The 11,126-nt window shown below is 43.5% G+C and overlaps 1 protein-coding gene across 2 annotated transcripts; it reads left to right on the top strand.

Annotated features, from left to right (window-relative positions):
• Positions 1–386: 386 nt before the first annotated feature.
• LOC144093955 (HIG1 domain family member 1A, mitochondrial-like) lies at positions 387–10,154 on the top strand. 2 transcript variants are annotated; one of them, XM_077627732.1, is made up of 3 exons: positions 387–519; positions 2,506–2,635; positions 8,501–10,154. In XM_077627732.1, exons 2-3 carry the CDS (start codon positions 2,533–2,535, stop codon positions 8,695–8,697), a joined length of 300 nt encoding a protein of 99 aa, XP_077483858.1. In that variant the 5' UTR covers positions 387–519; positions 2,506–2,532; the 3' UTR covers positions 8,698–10,154. The 2 variants fall into 2 exon arrangements, with proteins under 2 accessions (XP_077483858.1, XP_077483857.1); XM_077627731.1 differs by having other exon boundaries at positions 450–594.
• The last annotated feature ends 972 nt before the right edge of the window (positions 10,155–11,126 follow it).

Raw genomic sequence — 11,126 nt, 5'->3', positions numbered from 1 at the left:
AATTTATGTTTTTAATATTTGTAGACATTTTTGAACACCCTTCTTGCCGTGTGATGAAACATACACCTTCCTTGAGCACACCTGAGCAGAGAGACACTCTGAGTGACAGTGAAAGAATCGAAGAAACTTGAGATGCGAAACTCCATCATTAAAGTGGCCACGTTGTATACATTAACAGATCGTTGCGCCGCCTATGATGAGGTTAGTCACCTGATAATGACGCTCAATAACTGTTCTGGATCAGTTTACGCATGCATACAAAATATGTCGCGACAGTCTGTTAATTTTTATTTTATCTCAAGCAGAGAACCAGATTTTGATACAAATGTTCTGCAGAGTTAAGCAACGATATCAGAGCTTTGCCATGACGTCATTCTGACGCTTCATGACGTACGACAGGAGAACGGGGGCACCTCTTACCCCGCTACCTTGCCGCTACCCGCTACTTTGCGCAACTCGGCGACTCGGCGAACACATTTGTAGCGCTGTTGGCCTGAATTCACTCGAGTCTGCCGGTCGGTAAGTGCTTGAGTTTGAGGTCTGACAAGTTCTGTGCCGTGGAGCCCAGTGGAATCGCCACTTCATACTGAGATGGTATGAAACCACTTTCATTCGAGCTTAGCCGACCTTGAAATTATCCGGCGAAGAATGAATGGACAGGGATGGTACCGGCATCCGCGCGTAGCGGCGTAGCTTTCGGAAGTCGAGTTTATTGTCATTACAGTGTGACGTTTCGTAGCTAACGCAGGGCTGTAGCAGCTGCTTGCAATGCTGCTAGTTTAGTCACGTTGACGATGACCTTGTCCGTTGCCCAGTGGATGCCGATTATTGCACATCTGCATGAAGTATGGTGCAACACATTCGGATTAGCGATGTTTCGCATGTCGTTGCCTGCACAAACATTAAGCAGTTATTGGTTCTCGTCTGTGGTGTTTTTCATCCTGTCAAAGATGTGAATATTCGCCTGTCTCCTGTTTTAGCTGATGTTAATTGACTTCGCCGAAATATCTGCGGTCAGCAAGTGTGTGAACGAGGGTTGGCGTTCCTGCAGTAGGCGCATATCAGAAAAGCCCCGGGAGGGGCCCGGGTTTACCCCCCCCCCCCCCCTCGACATTAAGCTTAAACCTCCCGCCACTCTTTCAGTTCTACTGACAGTGCCTTTGTGGGGGGCATGCAATTCCCTGTACACCGTGGGTAGCATGAAATTACAAAAAAAAAATCCTGGCTAAATGCCTGTCCCGCTGCTATATTGATATCAACCGCAAGATATGGAGTTGCATATTTTCTTTTTGTAAGTAGTGATGTTGGCCTCTTTGTGATGGTGATGGGTATTCTGGTTCAGGATATATGGCTCTCTGACTTCCAGCTGGTCATCATCACCTTTTCTCTTTCTGAAACAGTGCACTAATGTATTATGGCACAGTACAGATGACTGGAATGTGTTTGAGATGTCATCAGCAAAATAATTCGTTCAGTATTCTCTCCATTTTAGCGGTAGGCGTACGTGTGACTTTCTCTAATAATGCCCGGATATATTAAAAAATGCTTGAAATGCCATATTGAGCACATGCTGCAGTGAGAACTCCTTGAGACTTAAAGGGAAGGTGAGATGGTTTTTTTAAGAATTTGAGGTTTCAAGAATTCGGATTCATGAAGCCTCTAGGTAAAGCATGCAAAGTAGTTATGCGCTAGCATTTAAAATAGTGACGTAATCGCCGATTAGAACTGCAATGATAGTCAGGCTTCTCCTCACTGCATAGGAGAAACTCATGATATCATTGTTGCCGAAACTTTAGATGTCTGCTGCCTTCGCCACGAGCTGCCGTGTGTTTTTCAACACCGCCAAACAATGCTTCGTGGGCTTCACCTTCGGCAGCGTCGGTTTACTTCCTTGAAACAACAGTTTCTTAGCTAGAAACTCAGCGCCGCCCTATGTGACATCATCGTTGCGACCTCTGCCCGGCGATGCGCACTACAGAGAAGCCTGCACGCCAATGTGGCTTTATTCTGCGATTACATCACCATTTCAGACTAGCACAAAAATACTTCGCATGCTTTACCTGCAAGTTTAACACATTCTACCCCTTCAAACTCGTCAAATTCTAAAACCTCTTTACCTGCCTTTTAAGTAAACTGCCCTGTGTGTCCATTGAACTTTGTTCTTATGCTGCTGAGGAACCTGCAACACATATGTTGCCTCACCTTTGCATCAGAAGTAAACTTCTAGAGTGCACTTTATGGATTCATATGCACAGCTACAATGCAAGCACTGCTTTTCAGTAGGATCATATTTTAGAAGGACTCTGTGTTTTGTTTTATCAATTATGTTTTGGAGCTTGGAAAGTCATGCTTGCACTTATTTCACTTTTTTAGTTGTTGGTACAAGTTTCTTGAATCAGCACTTAGCGAACTCACAGATTTCTTGCCAGATATTTCTGTGAGTTCATATTATATTCTGTACTTTTGGCTGCTTTTTTTTTTACTATGCTGTGCTTTATCTTCCAGTCATTTGTGAGTGACAACATCAAAAAGATGGCATCATCGGACCCGATGAGGCTTGATATGCCTTATAGGGAAGAAACAGCAACTGAAAAATTCAAGCGCAAGGCCAAGGAGTCGCCTTTTATGATCATTGGTAAGTTTGGTCATAGTTTTGACACATTGCTTCAAGCTAAAGCGATGTTGTCACTCTACTTCCTTTCTTGGTGCACTTCATAACTGCAGCAAGAATAATGTTTCTTGCAGTATATTTTTTCCTTTGGAATCATGTGCATAAAACTTCAGCTTGATGGCCCCAAAAAAACGCATGGCAACCATGCCCACAGTCTGCTGTTTGAAAGAATTCTTTGCAGGCAGTTTACATTTGTGGTGTAATATCTGCTGGAAAGTACATTGTCCTAGTGCACGTTTTATGCCTTTTCAGCATACACACACCATTAGCTGGAATAATTCTGAGCATGGTCCACTGCTCCGTACTTGTGCTTGTCCCACAAGTAATGAATACAGAGAGGTTGGCCTGAGTAATTATTCTGCTACTTTGCACACAGTAAGCAAAAGAGAAGTGGAGGGAGGGTTATAATGAGTAACAGCAAGGACAAGAGAGAGGTGCAAATATATATAAGTATGTCATCAATCTATAGGGATCACAGGGGCAAGTCTAGACCCATACTATGTAAAAAATAAAGGAACTGTCAAAGTGTCTGAACAGATTTCCCAGCCTGCAGCCAAACACCCTGCATATGGTCATCAAAGAATGGCCTGCAGGTGATGCCAAGTAAGTAGACAAAACCAACATTTCATGCATACAGGAGCAAACCAAGGTTATATGACCCACTGTGTAGGGTGTATGATATTCAGTGAGGTGAGGGTAGTGTCATGTGAGGGGAGCAAAGAAGGCTTGCTTGGTTGTGCCTGGTATCATTAAAAATTCATACGGTCAAGTTGAGGTCCAGTCTTCGAGGATAGCTGTGTCTAATGCCTTCATGATACCGGTGTCTTGCTGTTGCATTGCGCAAAAAGCTGGACAGAAGGCAGGTAGCATTTGGTCTGGCAAACTGGAGGAGGGTGTCTACACTGCAGCTGCGGGCAACTGTACAAGTGGTACTCATGTGCTCATACATACGCAATGAGCTCCATAATCTCTGCTGGGTGATAAGTGGCGTGAGTTGATCTCCACAGGTGTACTGCATGCTGATCTGACTGCACCTCTGCATAGACTTCTACATCAGTGCATAGTTAGGAATTGCAGCATTACCCAGGATCTAGATCTTAATTTGATCTTTACTAAAGTTGTTTCTCAGTTAGGAATTGCAGCATTACCCGGGATCTAGATCTTAATTTGATCTTTACTAAAGTTGTTTCTCTCTCTCCCTCTCTTATGCTAGCTTATTACTTAGTCAGCACTTATCATTCAGTAGGGTGCTATTTTGAAGTGGCTTTCTGTTCACCTGTTTTACATTGAAAGGTTTTTGTGTGGTGCCGAAAAGGGTAGGCTTTTCTGAAAAGACTGCAAAGGTAATATCATGCATGCTTTGTTTGCATACAGAATGTGCAGTTCATGTTATGTATATCCAGTTTTCTCAGTGTCTCACATGCATTTAGGTGTGTATGCATTTTCTGAAGGAGAGTATGCTTTCATAGATGTGGTTTACGTTTCTTGCATGCTCAACATATCTTGTGTCATCTGTAATGTCACTCTAAAGGCCTGGAGGGAGAAGCCTTTGGTGTTGTTTATTATCATGGGTATAGTGTGTTGGCTTGGCTATTTTGTTTGCTAACAGCACTGGTCACTGGTTGATCCAATTTATTCGAGCTAGCATGACGAGAATGGCAAGCAGTCATTTATGGCACACAAGTAGTTCATGCTAGTGTTGATGGTATCCTCCGCAGTTTTTTCTCCATTTATGTGTATATTAAGCAAGTGAAAGCTCTGGATAGTATCCGGGTGGCCTAATTGTGCTTTATAGAGCTTATCTTATGTAGAGCGAAAACTGAACTTCTTTAGTATTTCACTAAGTCTATTAAGTTAGCGAACCAGTTTTGCTCAAATATTAGGCCTTGAGGCTTTTGACACTTTTTTATGTGACACCACAAAAATGATTGAATGTGGGGCTGAAGCGTTAACATAAAGTCGTCACGCTAGATGGCATGTAGTAAGCTATATTGCAAATTAATGTACTTTTTGGCAATATTCGCCAAATGTAAGCAGCGATAATCTTCTGTTGACATGAAGCCCAGCTAGGACTGCACTGGATGACGTCATTAAGTCTCAGTAAAAAGGTTTTTCAAAACATGCTTTGCTTTCCACGTTGATATACAGGTGACATCTAGTAAATGCAAAAATGCTCATGTGCTGTGCAATGTCATTGCACGGCAAAGAATCCCAGGTAATTTATATTAATGCGGAGACTTCTACTATGGCATGCCATATTGCTCATGTGCTGCTTCATGTCATTAAACCCCACATATTTAGTACTGCTCAGCCAGTCAAGGCAGTTAGCTGTTTAATGCCAATTATTAAGAGTACATGTGACAGGTAAGATAGCTTGGTTATATGAGGGATGGCAATGGAGCATTTGCAGCCTGTCAGCCTCCAACAGATGGTTTGTACTGAAACAAATGTCTCATGCCTAGCACAGACATTTGGAATAATGTCAACATCTTACTTGCTTTTCTTTTCTTTGCTACAGATTTGTATTTTTATGTTTGTGATGCCATGCTGAGTGTAAATGCAGTGGTAAGAACATCACTGCATTGCTTGCAGCAGGTTCTGAAAATATAGTTTTACCCCTGCCATTTCTTCTTCATGCTCAGTGATGTTTTTCTGGAAAGCGCAGTAACTTAAATAATTCTGAACCCGAGCGATTGCTTACAGCAAGCTTTAGCTCAAGCTGCATCAACCTTTCTGGCTCAGCTGGCTCAACTTTGCGTACATGACAGTTAACGTCTCTGTATAGCTGTTTTGTAACAGCTGTTGCTTTTCACATGATGGTGCCAAAAGTTCCTGTGTGCAATTCAAACATTAGAAGCAGTCTAGTAGTTCCTCCAGTTCAGTCACAAATGTAGAACCCGCTGTGGTGATTTAGAGGCCATGGCACTCAACTGCTGAGCCCAGTGTCGCTGGGATCGAATCCCAGCTGCAGCTAGGGTTCAGTCTAATGGAGGCTAAATGCAAAAGACGCTTGTGTGCTGTGTGATGTCACTGCATGTTAAAAAATCTCGCAAGTGGTTCAAGTTTGTGCAGTGCTCGCTATCACGGCATCTCTCATAGCTCATGTGCAGCTTTTTGACTCTAGTCCCCAGATACCATACCTGAGGCCCCGAATTTTCTGCAGTGGAAAATTTCAAATTCCGCTGGTTAAAAACAAGAGTCTGGAGCGTTTCATGAAAGCATACCTCATGAAACAAATAAACTGCTGTTCAACACTATACATACACAACCTAAAATTTATTTTGGAAATATGCCACGCATTCTGCAAATGCACCTTCAATAAAATCAGGGGCAGCTGTTAAAATTCACTGTAAGGTAGTGTTTCTTTTGTTCGAGACTGTTTTGTGTGTTCCTGTCACCTAGTCCTGTCCTTGTTTCGAAGCTATGATCAGGCCCAGGTATATATTGAAGCCAGGTATTTAAAATTATTGGCTATATCGAACAAACAGATTATTTTCATGAAAATTCGGTGCAACAATATGGGAAAGTTGCATGATATATCCAACTCCAATTTCGCTGGTCATTTGGTATGTCTAATTGCGCACTGCTCCCCTTCAAAGTTATGCTTCCCTTATCTTGTTCGATCACTTCTCACGAGCACAGTCCGGTCAGATGCATGGCCTTGGGCACTTGCTGGCACAATTAGCACTGTGAAACCGCGCGACGAGATGAACGCGGGGCGGGCTGAGGGTGGTTTGGTCTCTTGTACTCATTTTCCATGCAACACCGCTGTCATGCAGTGAAGCAAACTGAACTAAAGCTTAGCGGCAACCCTGCCTTGGCAAGCATCGCTGGCGAAGGTGTTTTGATAACAACTGCACTTTAATTTTAATAAGCAAGTATTCCATACATAGTGTACTGGTAGCAGGATTAAGCACTTTTTGTTAGGCAGTGGCTAGTTGCAAGGAACACTGTCGCTTCAATGTGAAAGCAGGTTAGGCCTGGAAACTCCTAACAAGCAATGCGCTGCTACCAGCACGCTGGCGGGTGGCACTTCACGACTAGAAGTTTGTCTGTGCGGATGTGATGTACTCTTGCTTATCTCATGGAGTTTTTTTATATATTAGAGTATCAATATAACAATCTAATCCGTGATACCCCTCGCGTTCAATATCCGGGTTTAAGTGTATACCTTTTGAACATAACTTGAAGTACCAACTAGCCTCAGTTCTAACCCTTTTGTTTGATACAGCACCCCTGTAGTTACTGAATGATCCCTCTGATGATGTGTACACCTGGCACGGTGATGGTGCTCACAAGCAGGACGCTGTCCTTCACAAGTTTGGCACGCGCCTGCCATTCAAGCACTTTGGTTCCTAGATGGTCTGATAATGCAAAGAGAAAAAGCTTTCAAAGTGGACGTGGGGCGTTACTCAAAACTAGCAACGTTTTTGAAGCATGAGTAGCATGTTTTATGGTTTAAGGGGGGATCTCCTGGAACAAACTAGCGTGAATACCAGCACGCAAGCTGAGGCAACACCCTCTGAAAAAAGGTCGACGCATGGAAATCGATATGACAGGTGTGCGGAGGAGCTAAAAAATATGGCACCATCAAACAGGAAGTGACATCACAAATAGAAAGCTACGATCCTAAGTGGCATCACCAAACCGTAAGTGGAAAAACAGTGGGAGAGGGAGTGAAGCCACTTCTGCTTTCCCGGACTATTTGTGGACACGGTACCGGAGCCTTCTACCACTCCAGACATTTCGGCGGCTAATGAGCTGATTGGCTAAGCGCTTAACTTTGCTCTACCAATTTTATTTCTCCTTGCCACTTCTGCCCAGATTATAGAGATGCAAATTTCATCAAGAAAAGCACTTATACAGCCGCCCTTCCGGCTGTAGTGGCTGAAAATGGCATTTCCAGTGGAACTCGTTGGGCTAGTTGCTTCATAATAGATATAAGGAAAGTACTTCGCAAATGAGACAAGGACGGCCAAGAGACAAAGGCGCACACAATTGCAGCATTTGTGTTTCTGCATTTGAGTGCGTCTTTTCCTCTTTGCTGTCTGTGCCTTGTTTGCGACTTCTTTCTTGACATTTCCAGCTTCATTCGTCACCGTGTTGTGCAATTCAAGTGAAGTCAGATGAATTCGATATTCGCACGAATATCACGCGACCTTTTTCTCTCTTTCCTCAAATCATATGCATCAGAATTCAGCACACATTATGTTTGGAAGCAACGTACGATGAATATACCACGAATTTCTTTTCGGTGCTCATCAAGATACAGCGAGCTCAATCACGAAGCTGCGAGGAGAAGTCAACCTCTCAGCGACATTAGGGCTTTCAAGAACACAGGAAAAGGGGAATGGACTATGAAGCAGCAGCAATGGCAAGCAGAAGCGCAAAGGCCGCAGTTGCAGGAAGGTTGCATTCGTTAATGCTTAGGAGCCTTTGTGGTGCTCGATTTTGTAGCGTGCTCCTAAAAATGTCGTCTCTCGAATAACGTCGACGACACAGAATATGACGTTGTGCCTACGCGTATCCCTCTGCCATGCTTCCTCTGAGCTGTTCGAGTTCAAGTTTTTTATTCTTTCTCATTTTCATGACTGCTTAAAGAATCTTAATAGAAATGTGGTAAATTATTCCCTTCATGATGTCGTTTCAACTGATGCCCACAAAATAGCCAAAAAGAAAATGTGTCTGCTAACATAAAATTCCAGGCACAACGCTCAAATCTGATTCCTCTAAAAATCGCAAAAAAACTAAGGGCCTTAATCGTACCACACCATGTCACATATGCAAAGTAATTGAGGCTCTCCTGCCATTCTCTCATGATTCTTCCAGGCCTCTCCGGTTGCATCGCCGCCTGTGCATACGGGGCTTTCCTATTCCGAAGGCACGGGAGGGCCAACCCCTCGCTTTTCTTGATGAAGCTTCGAGTGACGGCCCAGGGCACTGTCATCGGGTGCCTGATGTTTGGTGTTATGTACAGTCTTTCCCAACGATTTGTGCACCGCAACGATAAAGAAGGGGACGACTGATGCTACTGATTGTTGTTCAGCCACTGTGAACATTAACATGGTTGGTTATAAAATTAGTTCGTTTTGTTATATGCCTGTAGTGCATGCCTGAACATCTGGGCGTGCCCTTGTATTTGAGGCTGGCTCTACTTTTGAAGTCTTCGCCATATTGGCCATCTGCATTTTGAGTTGTGGCCACTACTCTTGGACTGCAGGCACCACCTGAGTTTCAGTTTTCAGAGGCTCTGATGTTATGCACTGACCTAAGGTGACATCACTGGTTTGTACTGTGCATCAGTGCCTGCATCTCGTACTTTGTATGCCTGAGATGAATGCCTTTAGGAAATTTTTTACTATATAAATTGTGCAGCAGAATTCAAAAACTTGTTCTTTTTGCATTTATCAGTGCACCTTATGAACTGTGGTAATTGTTTCACATTTCTCTCCTTTTCCCCTTATACATCCTTGAAAACATGTTACGTCTATAACCCTTCTGGGAACCAGTTTGTTATCTGTATTGTTTTCAGCGGTGTCCTGGTGAGCCAAGCGATCTCCTTGCTACCATGACATAAGGAGTGAAAGATGGTTTTTGCAAGTTGAACGCGCAACATTTTTACTCTGGCATGGTTTGCCCTAGTTCGATATTCAAATGCACACATAATACCATGCTCGATCCTGCAACCTGTCTTTCAACATTGTGAGACTATCTACCATTCTTTTGTAATATGCTGTGCTTTACATATGTAGAAAAGGTGACAATGGCAATATTTTATGCTTTTGTCTCATATAAGCCCACATAAAGATATTGAGCAATGCAAGTGTCATGCCAGGCATAAACTGGCGTTGGTGCCAGCTAAAATGAGGCACATCAAGCAGCATACAGTCAGAAGCAATGTTACCTGAAACTTGTGTGAATGCAGTACTGCTGACTCAAACAGGTGCTGAGTGTAGCGGAAATTCTGGGAGGTTCCATGCAACGTTTTGGAGTGGTTGTCTTAATTATATTACTGTGGATTGCAACACACACTCTGGATGCCTGTGCTGCCATGTGCGTCATATTGAGCACGGCTGTTTATATGGTATGATGTGGCATATGCTATCTGTCTAAAAGCAAAGATTTAATCAGTTTGCTTGGCATTATTGGAGGTAAACAGCTCCACTCAAATTAAGCTGCTGTGCTCTTAAGTTATATTGAAGCATTTCCTAGAGCTATTCAGAAGGAAAGAACACCTTCCTGATAGCTCACTCTCATTGCTGGACATTTGTTTTACTTGTCAGTCTTCAATGGAATGAGGTAGTAATACGCACTGTGACCCTTTTGGGCAACCATTGTTATTTCTCAAGTACGAAAATTTGATTCTTATATTGAGAGTTTTGTCGAGCTTAAAACTGTTAGAGCATTGCTAATAGGCAGACTGCAGACGGTATCTTGCAGTGCTTTTTATTGTTGGTGAATAAAAAATTTACTTTTGACTTTTTTTGTGACTCGGAATGAATGTTGCAGTGATGCAGGAGCGAGAACATAGACGAGTGCATCCAGCACGACAAACTCTTAAATGTCCTTCTGTGCCTTTAGTTTCATGTGAAGCTCTTCTACTGAACGAAGCGGAAGGGGGCTCGATGTCGTCGTGCTGAAGCCGGCCTGACTGCTACAGAGATTTCTAGCTGCATCTTTATGTTGCACTCGCGGTTGCTGGATTGAATCCTGACTGTTTTGGTGAAGGCAAAATGGAAAAGGCACCGATTTGCTATGAGATGCCAGCGTATTTTCAAAGACCCCAGATGGTCTAAATTCAGAGCCTTCGCTATGTAATCCCTCGTAGCTTACAAGCAGCCTTGGTGCGTTAAACATCATATGCCATCGCTATCTTTGCTACTAAGTGTGGGTGAGCTTGGTGGCAATGGTGTTTCAAAAGAGACTGAATGCTAAAAGTCCATGCACTGCGATTACAGTGCACATTAAAGGTTCCATGAGACAGTCTTGAAAATCCGTAAAAGGCTTTGTGTCGAGTGCAGGCCATTGGGCGTTCACGCCGCCACGTAGAAGTCCTGGAAAGAGGCGATAATGTGACGCTTAAGCTCTGCCCTAAGGGTATGACGCGATAGTGTTAATGGGTTAATGCCCATATATACAGCATGGCCATTCTCGACTTTACATTCATAGATTCCTGGGAGTCCTTGTACCAACCCTGGGGCAGTGGGGTTAAGTGATGCATCAGTCGCCTACGATGGCAGGTGCTGCCACCAGTGGGGCTTGTGCAACCCAGGTTGCTCTTCCTGAGGTACCTTTAGCGATCAATCATTAATTTTACTGCCATGGTGCGCAGTTTGCTCACAATCCAGTGGGCAGGTTACGATGACGCCACGCGATATGTGTGGCCCACCTAGGTTGCTTCTCCGGGGGTTTTTCAGTCACGACGACGATGCCGAATTTTAAAGCGAAAGCTTTA

The sequence above is a fragment of the Amblyomma americanum genome, chromosome 6, assembly GCF_052857255.1.
Source record: "Amblyomma americanum isolate KBUSLIRL-KWMA chromosome 6, ASM5285725v1, whole genome shotgun sequence".
In the NCBI taxonomy this organism is placed as follows: Eukaryota; Metazoa; Arthropoda; class Arachnida; order Ixodida; family Ixodidae; genus Amblyomma; species Amblyomma americanum.
Note: the sequence above shows the minus strand (reverse complement) of the source record. Positions and strands in the feature narration are given on the sequence as shown.

Excerpts from the sequence above, each read along its gene's own strand:
- LOC144093955 (XM_077627731.1), top strand. Across the intron at positions 2,636-8,500 it reads GTCGCCTTTTATGATCATTG|GCCTCTCCGGTTGCATCGCC; the intron begins GTAAGTTTGGTC and ends TGATTCTTCCAG.